At 32.5% G+C, this 24,890-nt stretch overlaps 1 protein-coding gene across 1 annotated transcript in view; it reads left to right on the top strand.

Annotated features, from left to right (window-relative positions):
• LOC139491650 (testis-expressed protein 11-like) overlaps positions 1–23,003 on the top strand; it is a 62,818-nt gene extending 39,815 nt beyond the window's left edge. Inside the window, exons 15-29 of the mRNA XM_071279439.1 lie at positions 469–609; positions 2,476–2,578; positions 3,837–3,940; positions 4,737–4,864; positions 5,922–5,959; positions 6,474–6,560; positions 10,745–10,815; positions 11,282–11,398; positions 11,962–12,049; positions 13,798–13,947; positions 16,491–16,599; positions 17,353–17,470; positions 18,637–18,707; positions 19,788–19,881; positions 22,807–23,003. Of these exons, the coding sequence (XP_071135540.1) occupies positions 469–609; positions 2,476–2,578; positions 3,837–3,940; positions 4,737–4,864; positions 5,922–5,959; positions 6,474–6,560; positions 10,745–10,815; positions 11,282–11,398; positions 11,962–12,049; positions 13,798–13,947; positions 16,491–16,599; positions 17,353–17,470; positions 18,637–18,707; positions 19,788–19,881; positions 22,807–22,887 (1,500 nt within the window). The 3' untranslated portion in view covers positions 22,888–23,003. The remainder of the gene's footprint in view (positions 1–468; positions 610–2,475; positions 2,579–3,836; positions 3,941–4,736; positions 4,865–5,921; positions 5,960–6,473; positions 6,561–10,744; positions 10,816–11,281; positions 11,399–11,961; positions 12,050–13,797; positions 13,948–16,490; positions 16,600–17,352; positions 17,471–18,636; positions 18,708–19,787; positions 19,882–22,806) is intronic.
• Positions 23,004–24,890: the final 1,887 nt, after the last annotated feature.

The following is a 24,890-nucleotide window of genomic DNA, read 5'->3' as shown; positions in this document are numbered from 1 at the left end:
GATATCGACACGCAATTACGACTACATCGGGTTACTGTAGTTCTGGTCCTTAGACATATCGCGACTGCAAATCGGACAAGGTGACAAAATGGCCGACCGGAGAGAATTGATACTCTAAATTTAAAATCGATGGTGATCTCTTATCTAGCAGAATAAAACTTTAATACCTATGAATTTGAGCATTTTTATACAGAATAAACATAATATCAATTTTTGATTTTTTTGCGAAGTTTCCCTTTAACGCATTTAATAGCAAATGGGACATGTATTTAAAATATAATTAATATCATTAAGATAAAATTACACAATGCCTTGTCGTGTTTAATTGAACAGATGAAAAATATTTATGCTTGAAATAGTTTGACTAATTATTATTAAAAATAGAGATTTTAAATCTCTGTTTAAAATCTGTTGCATTTGGCTGGTTTTGCTACATTAATGTTCATGCATTTTCTTTTTTCTTTGCAGGAAAAAGACTTTAAATCTGCACTAGAGTGGTACAATTATTCTTTAAGTCTGTATGATACTTCACAAATTGGTTTCAAAAACCTGGCTAAGCTACACAGAAATAGAGCTAATTGTTACATGTATCTTCAACTCAATGAGAAGGTTGGTATAATGGGAAACAAATGTTGTTACTAAAGTTGAAGCAAATTTTAAAACCATTTTAATGTTGAATGGTTTAGAAAAATTATCCGACATTGGTTAAAGTGAAAAAATGGAAAATGTTTTAAAACCCTATAGGATAACATTCATTTACAAGCTTTGTCAAAGATTCTTATTTACAACTATAATTATGGGAATCAAAATTGACAGGTTTTGTAGCCTCATTACCATGCTTTAATCTTAATTATCTGTCAGACTGATAAGGAGAATGCCAGGGGTTGGGGTTAAGGATTTTTGATTTGTGGGTTCACCACACAAAAGTTAAACTATTTTTTCCTTTACAATACAAATAATAAAGATAATCCTCCACCATGGTAAATATAATTTTTCTGAGTTCTAACCCCCCTTTGTATTTTTTTTCCTGAAACAACCCTTCCTTTACCGAAAAACAAGCCCTGTGGCAAACATTTGCCGCAAGTTTGCAGCAAACATTGCCGCAAACTTACTGCAACCATTTTACCATGCAAATGAAGTTTGCGGCAAGCTTGCTGCAAACATAATTATGCAAATTATATTTGCCGCAAGCTTGCGGCAATTGTTTGTTGCAAACTTGCAGAAACTACACATATTACTAATGTCATGTGTGAAGACACATTCAATTTATCTCTTTCAAAAATTACACAGCAACATTTTTAAAAAGTCAATTCCTGTCTTTATACAAACTGTCATTGGAAGAATTCTTGCAAACTCATGAGATTTAAGGAAATGCATACATGCATTTGAGTTTTGAAAAAGGGGCAGGAGTCATTCTCAAATGACATAATATACCTGTTTAAAAAATGAACAAGGTAAAATCTCAAATGTGTAATGAGACTATAAAGCTAGGTAATAATTTCTTTACAGAATTTAACTTAATCTTAATAAACATGATCATGATGGTGCAGTTCATCAGTTACAAACTCAAACTTAAAATGGCTTAAGTTTTTCAATAACAGATACATGTATATATAGTTGCTTACTTAATTATGTATGATGATAACATTACTTACGTATTTCATTAAAACATGGAAGTTCTATGAATCATTTGTACTTACAAAATTACATACTGATTATCCCATATTATTGAACCAAAATGCCTCCTTAATCTCTTATATATGTGAAATGCATTTCCAAACACAACCAACATGACCTAGCCACAATTTCAAATTGTTAGCATCCAGAAAGTGCCAGCTAGGCATGCCCAGTCAATATTGTGTAATTCCTGCAATGTTCTGGCAAACACATAGAATGGTCAAAGTTTTCTGCAATCTTGCGGCAAACATATAGAATGGTCAAAGTTTTCTGCAGTCTTGCGGCAATCATTCTTTATTATTTTAAACTTTCTGGCAATCTTACTGCAAACATTGATGTTTCTGCAAACTAGCCGCAAGCTTGCAGCATTGTTTGTCGGAAGTTTGCATCTAGCGGCAAACATCTGCAAACCCTTTTTTTGTGTTCCTGCAAACTTTTTGTTTGCCGCAAGCTTGCAGCAAATCTGCTGCAAGTTTGCGGCAAACAATTCAGTTTCATAAGGGTTATACATTTTAAATCCTGATATATATTATGTGTGGTTCTATTATTGATAAGAGAAAATTTGTTTTCTACAATCTACCAGATGAAACTAGCAAAATGCCTCAAGTTGTAAGACCTAAGGATATCTTTTTTGCCATTTTTCCTAGGCTATGTGAATGACCTTGGATTAAGACATTACCATGTCCTAACTCCTCTACTCAGAGAAAATCCCACATCATTTAAGTAGCTTGAATTGTAAATTTAATGCACAAAAAGATGAAAGGATTTTATAAGATGATATATTTATATACTGTACAGGCATTAGATGCACTGAGTGAAGCAGAGAAACATGACCCTGGATCAATACACACACAGTTTAGTTTGTACAAGTTGGCATTAGCAGAATCTGATGTAGAAAATGGTTTGTATTAGGATAAGAGTTAGCATGATTATCAATGGTGTATAAACATAAGGAGATGTGGTATGCTTGCTTATAAGACAACTAACTATCCATCAGAGATCAAATGATATAGGAGTTGGTTAAAATGTCTCTTCGTATGAGTTAAAAAGAATAAAAGATAGCTGCAATACATGCAAACTACTATAGTAAGAAATCCTTATAGTGCTAACATGTATATTTTGTATTACTGACCTGTTTCTGGTTATCTTCTAACAAAAGGAGATGTAAGGTAAACCTCTACGAGACAGCATACAAAACACTTGATTTTTATGGGCATTATGTTTTCTGGTCTATGCGTCTGTTTGCTCGTCCATCCGTCCGTTCTTTTGTCCGTCTGTCCAGTCCAGGTAGTTTTTGATGAAGTTGAAGTCCAATCAACTTGAAACTTAGTACACATGTTTCCTATGATATAATCTTTCTTATTTTAATGCCAAATTAGAGATTTTACCCCATTTTCATGGTCCACTGAACATAGAAAGTGATAGTGCGGATGGGACATTGGTGTACTATGGACACATTCTTGTTTGTGTTATTGGACAAAGAATTATTCATTGCACTCCTGTTGGCTCAACAAATAAACCTCACAAAATTGTTTCACTGTTTGAAAATGATGATTATTCCCTTCAAATATATGAGAAAATACAGAGCATTCCCATCCAACGTAAGTGTTTAAACCGGAAAATTTTGTTGCTAAATGAAGCAGTCAACAATTAATTCCTCATATGTTTCTAAGAAGACAAAATCAGAAAAAAATCTTTTGATTCATTCATGTTATGTGAAAGTGAAATGGATAAAAGTTATGGGTTTAAAAAACTTGATTATTAGGCTGTAGCAATGTTCATGGAGAAAATTAAAACACGTTAATTTTCAAGCATGTATTTTTTTTAGAACTGTTAATTTAAAGGTGTCATTGCTTTTAAGGGCTGTTTCAAATACTTTTCAAGTGGGGAAATAAGACCAACTAAAATTAATAAATATTGGTGGTTGCAAACTATTCACAATTTTGCAAGAACTGCATGTAAATTGATCACTTTTATTTTATGGTTGGTGGTCTTAAAGAAAAACCCCCCATATGCTTAATTCTGGAACAGCCCTATTAAGATTCTGGATTAATACCAGAAAGAATAGAACTATTGCACCATTTTTTCAAGTCTTATGTATAATTGGGAAATATTTCAGTTTTATCAAATCATGTTGACATAATGATTTTCTTTTTAAGCAAGACAAGCCTTACATAAGATGTGTGAAATAGCAGTACAAAACAGTTCAGAAGATACAGATGTGCACAGTCTTATTTGTCTGGCAGCACACATGGCTTTTGAGGTATTTGTCAGAATATCCCTTATAAGCTATACACTAAGAAAATACTTAATCCAGGATATGCATGTTTATCGCTATTTTAAGAAATTTTCCTTTGATCTTGCTGACTGATAATTTCCTTTCTCAGCGGAGTGGAGTGATATGATAATTATCGCTAGAGACTAAGGGGGTACGTTGCGTTGCTAATGAAATTGACATAGGTAAAACATAAACAGATTATCATTGGTCATCTCAACTTGATTGCTTTTTTCATTTTCGAAGTCCCGGCTCAAGCGAGAAAATCGATCTCCTTGAGATGATCAACGATAATCTATAAGTATCTGTATTACTCCTGTGTACATACCTGGAATTTTTTTTAATTCAAGTTTGGGTCATGAACTAATTGTCTAAAGAATAACTGATAACAATCTGCCTTGAGAAGTATGAAACTAACTTATTAACAAATTCTGAATATACTAATCAAATGCCAAATACTTAACTTCTGGAAAAGACTTTTTTTGACAAAATTTTCATGTTTTTATGCCCCACCTAGAGGCATTTTGTTTTTCAGTCTGTGGATCCGTTTGTTTGTCAGTTTGTCTGTCAGTTTTGCTTCAGGTTAAGTTTTTGGTCAAGGTAGTTTTTGATGAAGTAAAAGTTCAATCAACTTGAAACTTAGTACACATGTTCCCTATGATATAATCTTTCTATTTTTGAAGCCAAATTAGAGTTATAACCCCAAATTCACAGTCCACTAAACATAGAAAATGATAGTGCAAGTGGGGCATCCTTGTACTAGACAAATTCAAATTCCTTGCAGCAACATCACCAGTCGACTGCATCTGCAGCATTAGAATGTTTGGCTAACACAAGTCCAGATCATTTACAAGTTTTAACAGCCCTGAGGTGTTTGATTAGAATAAAACTAGGAGAAACAGAAGAAAAATGGTAAGTGAAATGGAACAAAGAAATGTCTGTCTTGTAGAACATACTGTACACTCATTATAATTTGCAAGATAGTAATTATACCAATTTTCATGTAAGCAGGTGAATCACACATTTGAATATTCAATGAATTTAAAAAAAAATTGTAGGCTTGTAGTCCGACTTTTTCAAAACTACGAAATAAAATATCTTTGAAAGTGCAAGTTTTCCTAAATCCACAAAATATTGATATCCACCAAAAAATAAAAGAATCAGTACAGTAGGAACAATCAGAAGACATAATGGTCAGCAAAAGGCTAGAGTTCTCTACTTGCACTAAATATAAAGGATCAGTGTTCAATATTAACATTTCCATTTTCGTGCATACACTTGTTCACTTGACCACAAATTTAAGTGTAAAATTCATTAAAATATGTATTCACAAACAAGATTTTCTTCTGACCACAAAAAATTGTAATACTGAGAATAATTAAAATGACAGTCTGTATTTAAAAGTAGATTATAAATGTAAGTTTTAGAAGCAAAAGATAAATGATTAAATTCAATCCAATATAGAGCACAAACAAGGCACTATTAGAAAACTAACAAATTATTCAACTAAATGTCAAAACTTACAAATAAGTGTCAGGAGTATTCAAAGTGAGATATATGATTGTGGATTGTGCAAGCAGCTGCATAGAACTTTTTAATTTTTGCATGAATTGTTTTATGTAAAAAGTAAATATTTGTGATTTTTTATTGACAATAATTTCTGAATTTTATTTTTCTGTTACAAATTCAATTTAGTTGAATAGTTTATGTTCTATTTTTATGGTCTACCTTCGGACTTTTAGATTTTTAGGCTGTGCATCCAATAATTTGTCCCCCCTCAGGTAAAAGTTTTTGATAAAGTTAAAGTCAAATCAACTTGCAACTTGGTACACATGTTATGTATGATATGATCTTTCTAATTATATTAATGCCAAATAAGAGGTTTGATCCCATTTTCACAGTAAACTGAACATAGAAAATGATAATGCGAGTGGGGCATCCATGTACTATGGACACATTCTTGTTTCAGTGTTGATATTGAAAATATAACTACTCATATAAGGACAGGTAGTAGATTATATATGCATGGGATTTTTGTTGATTTGTTTATATTTAGTTGATTGCCTGAAAAATGTTTTATATTGTCATTGTTGAGAATTAGAAGTTCTTTTCGTGTTTTTGTTGTTTTTTAAATTTTATTTGAAGTTTAAAATAAAAATATTTGGGCGGAAATCTGAATTTTTTTATTTTTTTTTTTATTTGGGCTAGAGGATGTATTTTTTCATACTTAACATTTTGATATTGCAAAAAATAAGGAATATTTTTAAATTAAGAGAAGGCAGAGTTTGTGAACTAGTAGATAAACCAAGAAGAATAAATCTTTGTTGTGATAACAGTTACATTGTAAAGTTATAAACTTAGTTTCTGGTGCCTAGATTATCCACTTTTGAAAAACATGCTATGTCATGTCCACTGCAACCAATATCTAGTATTGTATCTGTAGAAAAACTTACAATGGTGAAATTTGAGTGACGCATGTCTCTTAAAATCTTCAATATTTTTTTGTCATTTAATGTTGTAGGTTACAACAAGCTGTTACAGCTGATAAATGATAGAAAAGATTTAACAGAGCAACTTAACGATGAAGCTAACTGGTTCATGAAAATCTGTAAGTATATTTATTTACTATTTGAAGAAGGCTGTACGGTGACCTATAGTTATTAATTTCTGTGTCATTTGGTCTCTTGTGGAGAGATGTCTCATTGGCAATCATACCACATCTTCTTTTTTTTTCATACTTAAGCAATAGGAATAAGTGGTTGCAACAACTTATAGACCGTGCACTCAATGTTTGGTACATTCTTTATAGGATCTGTTCCATAAAAACATACATGGGACCCAGGGAAGGCTCTTTAAAATCTCCACTATATGTGTAAATGTCAAGTAAAGTGATATATGTATTAAACTGAAATTTTTTATTTGAGTCTGGGTGCCATTTTAAAAGGTTTCTTCCCTATGTACTGTCTATGTTGGAATGGAACAGTCCTAAGGATTTTTGTCGAGCCTGCAACTTTTGTTGCAGAAAGCTCGACATAGGGATAGTGATCCGGCGGCGGCGGCGGTGTTAGCTCACTTCTTAAAAGCTATATATTTTAGAAGGTGGATGACCTGGATGCTTCATATTTTGTATATAGATGCCTCATGTTACGAAGTTTCCATCAGTCACATGTCCATTGTCCTTGACCTAATTTTCATGGTTCAGTGACCACTTGAAAAAAAAGTTCAGATTTTTTGTAATGTTAAATTCTCTCTTACTGTAAGTAATTGGATAACTATATTTAGTATGTGCGTACCTTGCAAGGTCCTCATGCCCGTCAGACAGTTTTCACTTGACCTCGACCTCATTTCATGGATCAGTGAACGAGGTTAAGTTTTGGTGGTCAAGTCCATATCTCAGATACTATAAGCAGTAGGTGTAGTATATTCGGTGTATGGAAGGACTGTAAGGTGTACATGTCCAACTGGCAGGTGTCATCTGACCTTGACCTCATTTTCATGGTTCAGTGGTTATAGTTAAGTTTTTGTGTTTTGGTCTGTTTTTCTCATACTTTATGCAATAGGTTTACTATATTTGTTGTATGGAATGATTGTAAGGTGTACATGCCTAGCGGGTAGATGTCATCTGACCTTGACCTCATTTTCATGGTTCAGTGGTCAAAGTTAAGTTTTTGAGTTTTGGTCTTCTTATCTAATACCATATGTCATAGGTCAACTATATTTGGTGTATGGAAATATTTTATGATCTATATGTCAGTCGTGCAGGTTTTATTTGACCTTGACCTGGTTTTCACGGTTCATTGCTCAGTGTTAAGTTTTTGTGTTTTGGTCTATTTTCTTAAACTATAAGCAATAGGTCAACTATATTTGTTGTATGGAAGCATTGTTAGCTGTACATGTCTGCCTGGCATATGGTTCAACTGACCTTGACCTCATTTTCATGGTTCATGTTAAGTTTATGTGACAGTCTTAATAAAGCTTTATATTTAGGAGTATCAACATAATATCAATGATTAGTAAAGAAGGCGAGACATTTCAGTGTGTGCACTCTTGTTATTGATTATTATGATTTCAAGAAAGATTCTGGTAATTATAAAACATGAAGTAACCAGCTAAACAAAAGATTGATGTATTTTCCAACTGCTACACATTTAGGAAGATGATAATTATACCCCACGCAACGAAGTTGCGGAGGGTATAATGTTTTTGACCCGTCCGTCCGTCAGTCCGTCAGTCCTGTTTCTTGTCATCGCAACTCCTCTCAAACCACACAACAGAATTTCACGAAACCTTTTCAGATAATAAGGACATACCATGTAGTTGTGCATATCGACGGGAAATTGTGATTCAATTTTTTTTCTAGGAGTTACGCCCCTTTGAACTTATTTACTTTAATGTACTACTGCAACAGTTTGTCATCACAACTCCTCTCAAACCACACAATAGAATTTCACGAAACCTTTTCAGATAATAAGGACATACTATGTAGTTGTGCATATCGACGGGAAATTGCGATACAATTTTTTTTCTAGGAGTTACGCCCCTTTGAACTTATTTACTTTAATGTATTACAGCAACAGTTTGTCATCATAACTCCTCTCAAACCACACAACAGAATTTCACGAAACCTTTTCAGATAATTAGGACATACTATGTAGTTGTGCATATCGACGGGAAATTGCGATTCAATTTTTTTTCTAGGAGTTACGCCCCTTTGAACTTATTTACTTTAATGTACTACTGCAACAGTTTGTCATCGCAACTCCTCTCAAACCACACAATAGAATTTCACGAAACCTTTTAAGATAATAAGGACATACTATGTAGTTGTATATATCGACGGGAAATTGCGATTCAATTTTTTTTCTAGGAGTTGCGATCTTTGAACTTATTTACTTTAATGTACTACTGCAACAGTTTGTCATCGCAACTCCTCTCAAACCACACAACAGAATTTCACGAAATCTTTTCAGATAATAAGGACATACTATGTAGTTGTGCATATCGACGGGAAATTGCGATTCAATTTTTTTTCTAGGAGTTACGCCCCTTTGAACTTATTTACTTTAATGTATTACTGCAACAGTTTGTCATTGCAACTCCTCTCAAACCACACAACAGAATTTCACGAAACCTTTTCAGATAATAAGGACATACTATGTAGTTGTGCATATCGACGGGAAATTGCGATTCAATTTTTTTTCTAGGAGTTATGCCCCTTTGAACTTATTTACTTTAATGTACTACTGCAACAGTTTGTCATCGCAACTCCTCTCAAACCACACAACAGAATTTCATGAAACTTTGTAGATAATAAGGACATACTATGTAGATGTGCATATCAACAGGAAATTACGGTTCAATTTTTTTCTAGGAGTTATGCCCCTTTGAACTTATTTGCTTCAATGTACTTTTGCAACAGTTTGTCATCTCAACTCCTCTGAAAACACACAACAGAATTTCATGAAATCTTGTAGATAATAAGGACATACTATGTATATTGACAGGAAATTATTATTCAATATTTTTTCTTATACTTATTTAATTTCTCCAATGACAATGTGGGGACGTGGGGTATGTGAGCGTGCTCTCTAAGGTTCTTTAATTATCCATGTGTCCTTTTGGACTACAAATGATGTTGTCTGTGTAGTGTTTTCATCATGTGAGCATTCTATACTTTGTGATGTGTTTTCACAACAATTGCTCTTCAACCTTCTGTTTACAAAACACTTATATATTTTTAATTATAAGGTTATATTGTTCTGTGCAAAGTCCGGAATGTTAGTAATTAACATACAAACATGAATATCAGGAGATGTGGAGTATTCATCAATGGAACAGCAATCCAACACCCTGAAAAACCAAACTAGTGTTTGTATACGCCCGTCGTCTTTTAGACGGGACGTATTATGGTATACCGTTGTCCGTCCGTCTGTCCGTCCGTCTGTCCGTCCGTCGTCCACACTTAGGACAATAACTCAAAAACACTTTCACCAATTTCCATGAAACTTAAGTGAATTGTTTATATCTATTGACGTAAGCTCCCTTTCGTTTTTTTTTTATTTCCGATTTTAAGTTTTGGATTTATGGGGCTTTATTCATAAAAAAGGGGGGATTTTCAACACTTTGGACAATAACTCAAAAAGGCTTTCACCAATGTCCATGAAACTTTGGTGAATTGTTTATATCTATTGATGTAAGCTCCCTTTCAATTTTTATAAATTTCAGATTTTAAGTTTTGGATTTATGGGGCTTTATTCATAAAAAAAGGGGGATTTTCAACACTTCGGACAATAACTCAAAAAGGCTTTCACCAATGTCCATGTTTATATGTTTATATCTATTGATGTAAGCTCCCTTTCAATTTTTATAAATTTCAGATTTTACATTTCCATGTTATGAATTTTTATGCTTAAAAAAGGGGGGATTTTCCAATTTTGGGACAATAACTAACACTTTCACAAAATTTTATGCAACTTTAAGCTCCCTTTCCATTTTTATAAATTTTAGATTTTACGTTTTCTTAAGTAATGAATTTTTATACTTAAAAAAGGGGGATTTTATGAAACTTTGGAGAATATATTAATGTAACATCCCTTTTGATTTGTATATATATTTCTAGTTGATCATATAAATTCATTTAAAGCATAAAAGGCAAGTTAAAAGAGCAACGGGCGTATCATGCGCTAAAGCGCAGCCCTTTATTTGCCTTGTGGCACAAACATATGTTGTTAGTGCAAACCCATAGGACAATAATTAATAATAAATTTACATAGTAAAAAATATTTATTTCAGCATGGAACATGGCGTTGCAAAGTGAGGAAAAGCCACATTGTATGAGGGATTTATTCACTCTGTGTTGCCAGGTGAGATTATTTTTCTGATATCAGTTCAGGTAAAAAAATAGTGTGTTATTATTGTCAAGATTCTAATATTGAGCTAAAAACTACATTATTCTCCTCTACATCTTAAATGATGTATGCCCTGTGAAAACTATCAAGAATCATTCAAAATTTGAAAGAATGGATAAAAAGAGGTATATGTACATGAAATGCAACCCCCAGAAAATAGGATAATTAACTAAAGAGACAGTTTTCAAATTTCACTGACTTTTTCATAGTACAAAAAATGTGTTTGATAACACCCATCACTGTGAATTTAAAATGGTCTCTCTGTGTCTAGCATATATTTTATGGAGAGTCCATATTGGTATATAATTTCCGTAAGGTAGTTTAAAGGGGAGATAATAGAAAATTTGTTTCGAATGTAAATTGTCGGGGTTGAGATGTTATTTTCTTGAGCATACTTATCAGTATCTAAAGTATTTTTTAGCTGTCAGCATTGAGTGGCGAGGACAGAAATCAGATGACCAGACAGAAAACCTGTAGATTAATGGCAGCTGCTGCAAGTTTACAAGTGGCAAGAAAATGTCTAAATGAACAAGAACAGGTATTTACATAGTATAGGATACACTAATGAAAATAAAAGTAACATTATTTTACTTTTAGCAATTTTAGGAAAATGAGCAAATTCGTATTGAAATCTGTTAATAAAAGGGTCTTGTTTAAACTGTTTAGCATTGATTCCCAGGTCAAAAATTGGTTTATAAAAATTGTGAAAAACAGACTTGTGGTATAAAATTTAATTTGTGTTTAAATTCAAAGAGCTTTAAATAAGTCAACATGACCAAAATCATTAGTTGTCTAAGTATTTTTTCCCTTGAAGGAAGATTTTTACCCTCATCAAGTTTTTATTGAGATCAACAAAAAATTGTGCATGACAGAAATTATAAGTTGACTCCCTATTTGTAAGAGTTATTGCTGTTGGATGACAATTTATACACATTAGTTGTAAATATTTGCGTCGACAAAGGTACAATTATTTTTTTTACATTTTATTTATAATTCATATAAGGTAAAGATGTTAATGTGTGTTATACATTTCCTTTCAAAAATTTTAAAGGAAAATAATCATGCTTAGATGAAATTTTAAATGACTTAAATCTATTTCAGAGAAATGCCCTTGAAGATGCATTATATCATGTTGAAGAATGTAAAAGGCTTTGTAACCAGCTTGAGATGAATATGTTATCTGCAGCAGGTAGGTGCATTGTACTGAATTTAACTATTTAACGTAAAACAATGCAGAGATGATAGTCACAGAAGAAAATAACTCCATTTCAAAACATAAATGACCAATATATAGATAAGAAGATGTGGTATGATTGCCAATGAGACAACTCTCCAATGGAGACCACATGATGAAGAAATCAGCATCTATAGATCAATATTTGTCCTTTCATAATGAGCAAAAACCATACCACATATTGAGTTATAAAAGGCCTTGAAATGGCATTAAATGTCTTTTTTGTTGAGCCTGCAACTTTTGTTGCAGAAAGCTCGACATAGGGATAGTGATCCGGCGGCGGAGGCGTTAGCTAACTTCTTAAAAGCTTTATATTTTAGAAGGTGGAAGACCTGGATGCTTCATACTTTATATATAGATGCCTCATGTTACAAAGTTTTCGTCAGTCACATGTCCAATGTCCTTGACCTGATTTTCATGGTTCAGTGACCACGTGAAAAAAAAGTTCAGATTTTTTGTAATGTTGAATTCTCTCTTATTATAAGTAATAGGATAACTATATTTGATATGTGCGTACCTTACAAAGTCCTCATGTCTGTCAGACAGTTTTCACTTGACCTCGACCTCATTTCATGGATCAGTGAACAAGGTTAAGTTTTGGTGGTCAAGTCCATATCTCAGATACTATAAGCAATAGGGCTAGTATATTCGGTGTATGGAAGGACTGTAAGGTGTACATGTCCAACTGGCAGGTGTCATCTGACCTTGACCTCATTTTCATGGTTCAGTGGTTATAGTTAAATTTTTGTGTTTTGGTCTGTTTTTTTTTATACTATATGCAATAGGTCTACTGTATTTGTTGTATGGAATGATTGTAAGGTGTACATGTCTAGCGGGCAGATGTCATGTGACCTTGACCTCATTTTCATGGTTCTGTGGTTATAGTTAAATTTTTGTGTTTTGGTCTGTTTTTTTCATACTATATGCAATAGGTCTACTATATTTGTTGTATGGAATGATTGTAAGGTGTACATGTCTAGCGGGCAGATGTCATGCGACCTTGGCCTCATTTTCATGGTTCAGTGGTCAAAGTTAAGTTTTTTGAGTTTTGGTCTTTTTATCTAATACTATATGCCATAGGTCAACTATATTTGGTGTATGGAAATATTTTATGATCTTTATGTCAGTAGCGCAGGTTTCTTTTGACCATGACTTCATTTTCACAGTTCATTGCACAGTGTTAAGTTTTTGTGTTTTGGTCTATTTTTCTTAAACTATAAGTAATAGGTCAACTATATATGTTGTATAGAAGCATTGTTTGCTGTACATGTCTGCCTGGCATGGTTCATCTGACCTTGACCTCATTTTCAAGGTTCATTGGTCTTTGTTAAGTTATCTTGGTTAATGTTAAGTTTATGAGACAGTTGTAATAAAGCTTTATACTTAGGACTATCAACATAATATCAATGATTAGTATAGAAGGCGAGACATTTCAGCGTGTGCACTCTTGTTTTTTAAAGTAGAAAAAACTGTAAAACTCCAGCAGTGTGGAATTTGTCTTGTCAAAAATAAGAATGGCTATGTTATACATATCAGTTCAGGTAGTCAAGAGGTTATTTCTTGACCAGTTTAAATGGAAGACTTTGAAATTGAAAGTTGCTGCTCTTCTGCTAGGTTTTATTGGACTTAATTTGATGATTAAAGAAATAATTTGGTTTTCAGTATCTTGCAAAATGCTTTTATTGCCTCATATTTTTTTTCAGAAAGTAAAACAAAAGACACGACAGAGATTTTACTGTTGCTGTATGAGTTTGAAGCTAGAGTAAAGTTGAAGGATCAGCATGTTGAAGAGATTTTAGAAACAGCACTGAAACTTCCTAATCCAGATCCTAAAACATTTGAAACCATTGCAGGTTTGTAAAAAACTGTTGTTTTTGTTGGTAAATATTCCACAATATAAGAATGTCTATTAGATTTAAGTGGATATGCTTTGGAAAACTTGATACATTGCAGTCACTTACTATTTTTTTGTAAACTTGTACGCCCCAATCCCGCCTGTAGTCATGATAACAATATATCACTCTCAGGCCGATAACAAGTACAGTTGTGGTTTGTTTACCTGGTTCAATGGCCGATCACGTCTTTTCTCGTGGTTGACACCACTCTAAAAGAACCACTCCAATTGGTTATTTCCAGAATTTAAAGAATACTGTCCAATAGAAAAGGATTTAACATGTCATTGTGTGAAATTTATTTATTTTAAGTGCAAAGGTTATGCGGTATTAAGACATTCTTGTTACACCTGTGTACGCACAGTTTTCAATAAAAATGTTGAAACAATGGCTGAAATTTATTATAGTAACAAGAGTGAAAGTGAGTTTGATCACTTTGAATTAAGGGATATAAATGCTACAGAAGAAAGATATTTACAGCATATTGTTGCATTGAAAATTATTGATTCTGGTAAGACAATGTTACACTTGCCGAATTGCAAGATGGGATGATGAACTTCCCCCGGTTCAAATAAATGATTTTACAGGTCCACAGCTTGGTTCTACCACTGAAATGGACAAGGAAAAGACAGAGATGGATTTTTTTGGGATACGATTGCTATCAAGACCATTGACTCCTTTCCAATTCTGCCCATGCCCTCACAGTAACCGTTTTGTTCTAAATATTGAAGAACATCTCATATTCTTAAGATTGTCTTGCTTTAAAAGGTAAAACCGAAACAAAAGAACTGAATTTAAACAACTTTCCTATAACTTTCTTCTCATAACCTTAATGTTTCAATGTTTCCCTTGTTTTTATATGCGTGTTTTTTCAACACGGAAAATCAGAATAAATCAGTACTTATATTTAGTATTTTTATATACATGTATTTAGAAACATGTCACAGAGGGAATTCTGCAGTTTTGATAAAATGCGAGAGTTCTCTGAATTCAGATAAAGCTATTTCTGTCAGATAAGAACTGAAGCAGAGTTTTTTTTATATGTTCACCGTAAGAAAATGATATTTGATATTGAACTTCCATAAAAAAAATGGAGAACCATCTAGGTCGTTTAATTAACATTTAATATACGTCCTTGCTTGTTTAAGTATGCGCATGCGTATAGTTTTCTTGACAAGTTCATGGGTATCAGACTGAATGGTTGCTCTTCATTCCCCACTCAATTGATTAATTTGAAACTCATGGGATCATTTCTATGTCTGTCTGCATTGAAGGTTATTGTTGTTGCATAATTTTAAATCATTTGAATTTTAAAAAAGTAGTCAATAATGAAAAAGTGTAATTAGAACACCCCTACAGCCAAAATGGAGTCTTCCATATTATTGCTTCGAGTTGTCGCCCTTTTAGTTCCGTCAATGTTAGAATAAAAATATGACAATACGTCAAGAAAAAAATAACCCTGTTCTGTCAATAGACGTCAAATTATATTTAAAGCGATGACAATTTAAACAGAGGAATGTGTACAGAGGAGTCATGCCCACTGACATAAAGGAAATTAAATATTTACTGAATTAGAAATGGGGTTCCTCCTAGAATTTACCTAAGAAAATAGGTGATGAGGTACGAAGTGTGATACCTTCTCTCACTCTCAGTGACTGCTGTGGAAAGTTAACTTGGAATTGTTAGTACAAAAATAAAACACAATAATTACATTGTTTTGAGGATTGGCTATTTTTTGGATTTGAAAAACTTCAGATTACGTAAATTAAAAAGAGAACACAGGTACATTTTACATGTGCAGTTGAATTATTTTTAAGGGGGCTCGTGAGTATAAATCAATTATTTTTATAAATATAGGAATTTTGCTATATTTTTCTATAAATTATCTTTATCCTATACTTAATAGAAAAATAAAATAAAAAAATGGGGCCACCTTTCATTTAAGCTCACAATCTGCCTTTGTAAAAAGCATACATTTTTGTACAGGTATTTTTTTATGCCCCACCTACAATAGTAGAGGGGCATTATGTTTTCTGGTCTGTGCCTCCGTTCGTCCGTCCAGTTAAAGTTTTTGGTCGAGGTAGTTTTTGATGAAGCTGAAGTCCAATCAACTTGAAACTTAATACACATGTTCCCTATGATATGATCTTTCTAATTTTAATGCCAAATTATAGTTTTGACCCCAATTTCATGGTCCACTGAACATAGAAAATGATAGTGCAAAGTTCAGGTTAAAGTTTTTGGTCAAGGTAGTTTTTGATGAAGTTAAAGTTACATCAACTTGAAACTTAGTACATATCCCTATGATATGATCTTTCTAATTTTAATTCCAAATTAAAGTTTTGACCCCAATTTCACGGTCCACTGAACATAGAAAATGATAGTGGGCGTGGGGCATCCGTGTACTATGGACACATTCTTGTTTCTGTTGAACTAATAGGAGGAAAAGAGGTAATAATACTTTTGTTTGTTTTATTTCATATTCAAATTTCTGTATTTTGCAGCATTAGCAGTTGAAGAACCAGCACAAAATAAAAGTATGAGCGTCAGAGCATTGAAAGTAGCCATCAGAAAACATCTTCAGATGCCAACACCAGATTATATCAGATGCAGGTAACTTGTTGTGCAGGTATAAAGTGAGCAGAACTCACCAATTATTGAAAACACTTTTAACCTTTTGTAGATAAATGGTAAAATCTAGTTTTGCTCTGGAAAAATTTCTTCTGATAAAAGGATAGAAAGAGAGGGATGGTCCTGTTGAAGAAATGTTGGTTGATTGATTGATTGATTGATTGATAGTTGTTGAATGGCACTTTAAACACTATTGTTATATTTTGTGGTAGTGACTTTTAATTTGTGAAGGAAGCTGGTGAGAACTCGGGTAAGAAAACTGACAATCCTAGTCAATTAAGATTGGAGTCCAGTGCACCTGTTGCATGCAGGATTCAAACTCACAACCTCGATGTTGATATGTTGAGATGCTTGTGAAACAGTAGTTGGACTACTTAAACCACTTGGCCACTGATGTGGTAAAGGAGAAGTTGTGTTTCAAAGTGCAATTTAAAGAATGATACTGAAAAAAATCACTACACATTCTCCAATATCTAAAGGAAAACTTTAAAGTTTTAAATAAAATTTGAGTGCCTAATGAAAATGAATATAGCTAGTAAGAAACAACACTGATCTTTATTGCAAACAATCATTACAGTGGAACTGTTTATTAAATATGTCTTAGACAAATTTAAAACCCATGTATATGTATGAAGAACTTGAGTTCATATTTTCTGCATCTCAAGTATTAATTAAAGGAGTATATTGAGGTATTGAATAAACCAGGTTCTAATTATGAGCTATGACATATTTCAGTAAGTTATTCCATAGTTTGATACAGCTGGCATTGAGTAGTGGAGTAGAAATTAGTGGAAAAGATGAGGCTTGGAATTATTTTGTAGAAGTGATTGAAGTTATCGATAAGACAGAACAGGTGAGTTTTGCCAGATTGTGAATGCAGATGTTTGTCGACTTTATGAACTCAGTCTCAATATACGGTCATAGATTTAACAAGTTCCTGCTAGTGCCAATTTCTTTAATCCAGTTATGTTTTTTATGCCTCATTTATGGCATTATGTTTTCTGGCCTTTGAGTCAGTTCGTCCTGCTTCAGGTTAAAGTTTTTGGTCGAGGTAGTTTTTGATGAAGTTGAAGTCCAATTAACTTAGAACTTAGTACACATGTTCCCTATGATATGATCTTTCTAATTTTAATGCCAAATCAGAGATTTTCCTCCATTTTCACGGTCCATTAAACATTGAAAATGATAGTGTGGATGGGGCACATGTGTACTGGGGACACATTCTTGTTTTACTAATGTGTGCCACCATTTTTGTGCTTTGGAAATCTTCCACGGTCCAAATGTCCCACCACAAAGTTGTTGCATAAATGAAAAAATCCACAGTTTTCTCATCACTCAAATTGTGACATACCAAGGTTTGCGTTCTTGGACCCATTGTATTACTAGTAACCCGAATATTTCATGCCCTACTCGTAATCAATCTCTATTCTCAATAGATTAAGTTGTCATCATAGAGTAGCAGAATATGTCGACTCATCATTTTGATAAGATATCTTGAAGAAAAATGAAAACCGCACATTTGAAATAATAAGTTTTTGAATGCAACAAAACTATAGACCGTTTCCGGTAATTGAAAATAATAAAATCCAGAAATTATAAAATATTTAAATAAAAAAATCGGGGCAGGATGATTTCAGAGGGACTGGCATGGATGAAAATCTATCAATTAATTTTAAATGGTCTTATGGTTGTGGCCTATTTCTTGCATAAATAGATATTTCTGTAATAAAAAAGTGATACGCAAATCTGCATTAATTGAATAAGCGTGATTTGAAGCGTATAAAAAGTCTAAGCATGTCCTATAGTCTAATGTTTTAAGTTTGACACCTGAAACATCATACAAATAGTTTTAACAACTTGTGATATTGGAACATCATGAACTTCACAGAAGAATTTCTCACAGAATCCTAAATAACAAGAATTAATGTCTTCTATTCCACATAAAATATATTTGATGTTAAACATTTCATATCAAAATTTCAAATCTAAAATGAATCATGGTTTCACATTTCTTTTTAGGAGCAGTTTCCTGAAATAGAAATATTATGGCTTATGACCAAAGCTTGGAACTGTGGAATCAATTTTTACAGGTATCTTGTACAGCTTTCTTGAAGGATAGATATATTAATAGAAATTTACATATTATGTTAAGGGTTTGATTTTAATGAGGCTAAAAAAAAATCTGATTCTGAGGCTGATTTAATTTACTATTTCTCTCTTGTTACAAAAAGTGTAAATCTGGACAATGCATATTGGACAATTCTGCTATTTAGAAATTTTGAATGAGAAATTTGTAATGCAGATTTCAGGCATAGATATAAGAGGATGTGGTATGAGTGCCAATGAGACAACACTCCATCCATGTCACAATTTATAAAAGTAAACCATTATAGGTCAAAGTACAGCCTTCAACAAGGAGCCTTGGCTCACACCGAACAGCAAGCTAAAAGGAGCCCCCACAAAATGACTGGTGTAAAACCATTCAAACAGAATATCTATATATAATAAACAAGGAAACACTTGTGAACCACATCAACTCACACAACCACTGAACAAAAGGTTCCTGACTAAGGACAGGTACAATAAGATGCACTACCTTAATCAGATATGCATAATTAATGATTTCAGAATTCGTTCTCATAACAAAATTATAACACAAAAACCCAATAGATATTAAGTTGTACTTTTCAAAAATGGGAGGCTCCTGAATTTGTCAAGATGATTTTTACCCGGTATCTCTTGAAACCCCCCTTAGGTTAAAGTTTTGGTTAAAGTTTATGGTCGAGGTAGTATCTGATGATGTTGAAGTCCAATCAACTTGAAACTTGCACATGTTCCCTATGATATGATCTTTCTAATTTTAATGCCAAATTAGAGATTTTCCACAATTTTCACGGTCCATTAAACATAGAAAATGATAGTGCAGATCTGTGTACTGGGGACACATTCTTGTTGCCTCTGTAATAGTGTAATTAGATTATGAAAATGACATGTTGACATATATGTTTTTGGAAAATTAAAAATTACTATGCAAATGTATACAAACATCAGATATCTAGTAATCTAGACCTCTGATAAAAGCAATAAAATGACTTCCCTTTTCTTAGATTTAAAAAAAATCTATTTAACAAAATAGAAACTTTGAAATAAAAATTGACATTTTTTTTCAGCTCTGGTAGATATGAGGAGGCTGAGAAATGGTGTGCTACTAGTATGAAGCTTTTTCAGTATCTTGGATCAATGAAAAGTAATTATGAAGATCATGTAAGTGACAGTAAATATGTCCAATACTTTTGTCATGTATTATTTCAACAATGAAATATGTTTAAACTAAAGTAGTATTCAAAACTGTACTGATAAGACAGTGCCATGGTATGTCCATTATACATTTGTTGTAGGAGTTTGCTCTGTGATAATTTCTTGCTCCAAGAAATTAATTGTTAGATATTTTGTTCAGATTTATATGACAGAACCATTTACTGAAAACAAATTATTTTTTGGGGCGATTTATTTTTTTCGTGAGTAGAAAATTAATGTGAAAATAAATCGTCATGAATAAGTAAAACTAGGATCTCTCCTAATTTAACTAAATAAAATAAATTTGAAAATGGCTAGATTAAATCACTGCAAAATAGGCTTGAAAGGTTCAAAACATGAATTCTAACATGACCTCCTTCAAACACTTTGAGTTACACACCCGTGGTAAAATATGAATATATTGGCAGGGCTGTTCTGATTGTACTCCCACGTCATATGCTTTTTTTATGAATAAAGTACCCAATGTCATAGAAAGATGACATTAGAATAGGCATTTTACGGGAAAATACACGCTTGTGAAACAGAAAATCATCACAACAAAGAAACGTAAACAAATGATGATAAAATCTGGTATAAGCCAATTATTTTTATACAAATAATACATTTAAGTAAATTATCATTTAAATTCATCTAATACTATCTAAACACGTTGTTGAAAATAGTTTAAGCATGTAACTTATTCAATTTACTCCGTTCTTTTATGCCAATTTAATAGTGCGTTTATTTATGGGAACAGCAAATATTGACCTCCACCTAGAGGGCTGGGACTAAAAGAATTGCTGTATTTGTCCTATTAGAATAAAAAAAAATCATGGGGGGGCTTGAATATATTGTGATTTTACCCCGGGTCGTCCCTTTATGCCGATATTTTACCCCTCTCTATCGCTCAGGGTAAAATATTTGTCATAAAGGGCCAACTCGTGGTAAAATCATGATATATTCAAGCCCCCATGAATTATTTCTTAAATTAAGTATCTGCAAAAATAAGTTGGTTAACAGTAAATTCTTTATTGCCTTGATAAGACATTTCTAGTGCACCATAATTTTTAACCGGATTTTTGTGACAAAAATGTCGGTTATTGATTTGGGGATGTACGGCGGGCGGGTGGGCGGCAATCAAATGTTGTCCGTGCATTAACTCATGAACCGTTCAACCAAAGCTTTTAAAATTTTAATATGTTGTTACTGACAACTAAATGAAGGTCAAGTTCAATAATGGCGAATTTGACTTTTACCGTTCAGGAGTTATGGTTCTTGAAAGATTGAAAAATGGAGTTTCAAGTCGTGTCCGTGCATTTACGCATGAACTGTTCTACCAAAGCTTTCCAAATTTTAATATGTTGTTACCGATGACAAAATGGAGGTCAAGTTCAATAATGGTGATTTTGACTTTTACGGTTCAGGAGTTATGGTTCTTGAAAGTTTGAAAAATGGAGTTTCCAGTCGTGTCCGTGCATTTACGCATGAACTGTTCAACCAAAGCTTTTAAAATTTTAATATATTGTTACTGATGACAAAATGGAGGTCAAGTTCAATGATGACGATTTTGACTTTTACTGTTCAGGAGTTATGGTTCTTGAAAGATTGAAAAATGGTGTTTCCAGTCGTGTCCGTGCATTTTCTCATAAACCATTCAACCAAAGCTTTTGAAATTTTTATATGTTGTTACTGATGACAAAATAGAGGTCAAGTTCAATAATGACGATTTTGACTTTTACTATTCAGGAGTTATGGTTCTTGAAAGATCGTAAAATGGTGTTTCCATTCACGTTGTTGCATTTACTTGAACCATTCAATCTAAGCTTTTCAAATTTTAATATGTTGATACTGACTACAAAATGGAGGTCAAATTTGATATTGACGATTTTCACTTTCAGCATTCATCAGTTATGGTTCTTGTGATATTGCCAGGACACAAATAAATGTTAATAAATCCGGTTTGCTGTCGTTGTGACAGCCTCTTGTTGTAGGGTGAATTGTTGAATATCCTGGAAATTGTTTTGATCCTTATTTCCTAAAACCAGGTTTAATCGCCATTTTCTACTTAAGAAAAATGCCTGTACCAAGTCAGGAAACTGGCAGTTGTTATCCATTTGTTTGATCTGTTTGAGCAATTTGGTTTTGCCATTTGATTTGAGACTTTCCGTTTTGAATTTCCTCTGAGTAAGGTATTTTTATTAATTGACTTTTTTCTAAATTTTTGTTGGATGACAAAGAGGATCATTTTCTAGATTTTCATAGATATAAGAAGATGTGGTACGATTGCCAATGAGACAACTCTCCATCTGCCAAGTCACAATTTAACAGGCTATTATTTGAACTTGGAATTATTTTTAATTATGGAATTTGCATAATTTCTTGTGTTAAATTTTTTTAATAAATTCCATGTTTATTTGGTATTATAATCTTTTCAGCAGTTAATAACACTTTCCATACAATGTATTTTGGTTAGATAGTGTTGTGCGCGGCACAGTACATTCTATTGAAAATATACTATTTTCTTTGTAATAGAAAGTGTTGTGCGCAGCACAGAACATTTCAGTACAGAATAAACATGGAATTTATTAAAAATTTCAATAACCAGAAATCAAGCAAATTCCATAATTAAAAATAATTCCAAGTTCAAATAATAGCCTGTTATTTGTAAAAGTAAACCATTACAGGTCAAAGTATGGTCTTCAACACAGAGCCTCACACCATTGTCTTAAAACAGCAAGCTATAAGATATACAAAATTGCAGGTATAAAAAAAAAAATGAAAATTGGCATGAACTTTTTAAAAGTTAAATATGTTATAGTTACAATTAAGAAAGTTTTACATTTCAAGTATTTTTTGACAATTCACAGTAATTATTTTGTTTCTTATTTTCAGATGAACAACACATATGCAGAGATCCTGGCAAAGATTGAAAGTGCAAAACCAAAGAAAGTGTTTAAAGGACAAGAGGAATAATGGATTAATGGATACTCATATAACTAGGACAGAAACCATGAACATAATCTGAACATGATAAATTGTTTTCTTGTTTATTTCATTTATTTTAAAGAAATTAAATTATGGACTAAAAATTGTTTTATTTGTATAAAATGAATATTTATAAGATCCATTGTGGTCAATTCTTTGTATACCAGTTATTAGGTATCTTTTTTCAATGTCAAGCAATACTGTAAATTCAGAAATTATTGTGATGTTTTTATGATTGCAAAAAATGTAATGTAAGGTTATAATCGCAATAATTTAAATTTTTTATATGAATAATACTGGCTTTTTCGCAAGATTTTTCAAAAATTAAAATCGCATTCTAGTCTAAATGATAAAATCACAATAATAAATGCACGCAATAATTTCTGAATTTACAGTACAGTTAGCTTCAATTTTTACCTGTAGACATCTTTCACACATTTGTTTAGTCTTTGCAACTTTAACTGCCTTCAACACAGAGCCTTAGCTCTCACCAAACAGCAAGCAATAAAGGACCTAAAAATGACTAGTGTAAAACATTGCAAAAACAGGAAAACCATTCCTGTTTTTGCAATCTATATAAACAAGAATGTGTCCTTAATACACAGATGAGCCACTTGTATTATTGTTTCCATGTTTAGTGGACTTCATCAAAAACTTTAACCTGAAGCAGTAGAGACAGACAGACAAACAGATGCACAAATTAAAAGACTTAATGCCTGAAGGTGGTGCTTAAAAACGAGAAGCACTTGTGAACCACACCAAAAATCATATTTTATTGCAAACCAAATGAAAGTTTACCAGAGTTGTCTGCTCTTGATCAAGGTATTTAAACTTTTGCAATTTCCCTGTCCCATTGAATCAATACAATAGCTATTGTTCTATGTGTAGTTTATTCACTTGAACATTAAATTTATGAAATCTATCACTCATTGATTAATTTGCCTGACCAAAAAAATATCTTCTTTGTTGATTGAAATACATGTATAAACTCACATAAACTGCATGTGATACAGTATTTATTCAATATCAATAATATATGTTCACCGATACTGCATGCATTTATGTTTCAAAGAATTTGCATGTTTTTTTGTGGTTGTTGAATGTTCAGTTATAAAGAATACATTCATGAAGACCTCTATTTAAACATTATCATTTCAAGTTTTTATTGGTGAACAGACTAAAAAAGAGCAAATTTTAATAGATAAAATGTTGAAATTTGATCAGAAATCAACTTTTGATTTTTAAATCAGCATTTATATCAACAAATTGAAAATGTGCTATTGATTGAATAAATACAACATCACTTGCAGTTTTATAATTACTTATTTGTACATGTATTTCCATTATTGACAGTTCAATTTTTTGTTCAGGTCAGTGAGTGATAGATTTCTCTTGCAAAAAATTTAAAGGTCCCATGGAATAAACTAAACAGACAACAATAGCTATTGTATTTGTTAGATGTGACAATAGAACTTACAAAAGTTTAAAGATGGGTTGTTGGGTTCTTACTCCACTATCAGCACACTTGGCTATATCTTTTTGTTGGTCAGTTTGAATTCTTGGAGGAATCAAGAATACCCTCTCCCTTCCTCTCCCCCCCCCCAAAAAAAACCCCAAAAAAAACCATCTGAATTAAAACTCAACTCTTTATTAAAAATCTTGTCGAACACACATTGCCATGAGCAAGCTAGCTAGTGTTCATTATAGATGAATTACCTACATGTTTACAACTTTGCCATTTGGATGATAAAGAGCTTGTCATTATGTAAGAAACTTGTGATCTTTTGAATTTTTTGTAAGGTATATGAAAATACCTGCTGAAATTTCAGGTTATTTTTACTGGTTTTGCAAAAAGCATATTTGATTTCTGCAATAGTAAGTGAAACATTTGCTTCTATAATAACCAGAACCAGGTGCATAAGACCAAAAGTTGGGAAAGTCAGTAATATGAAAAAAAAGGAAAATCACAAAAATACTGAACTCAGAGGAAA

Source organism: Mytilus edulis, chromosome 10 (assembly GCF_963676685.1).
Source record: "Mytilus edulis chromosome 10, xbMytEdul2.2, whole genome shotgun sequence".
Taxonomy (NCBI): Eukaryota; Metazoa; Mollusca; class Bivalvia; order Mytilida; family Mytilidae; genus Mytilus; species Mytilus edulis.
This window is presented reverse-complemented; position numbering and strand designations above follow the sequence as displayed.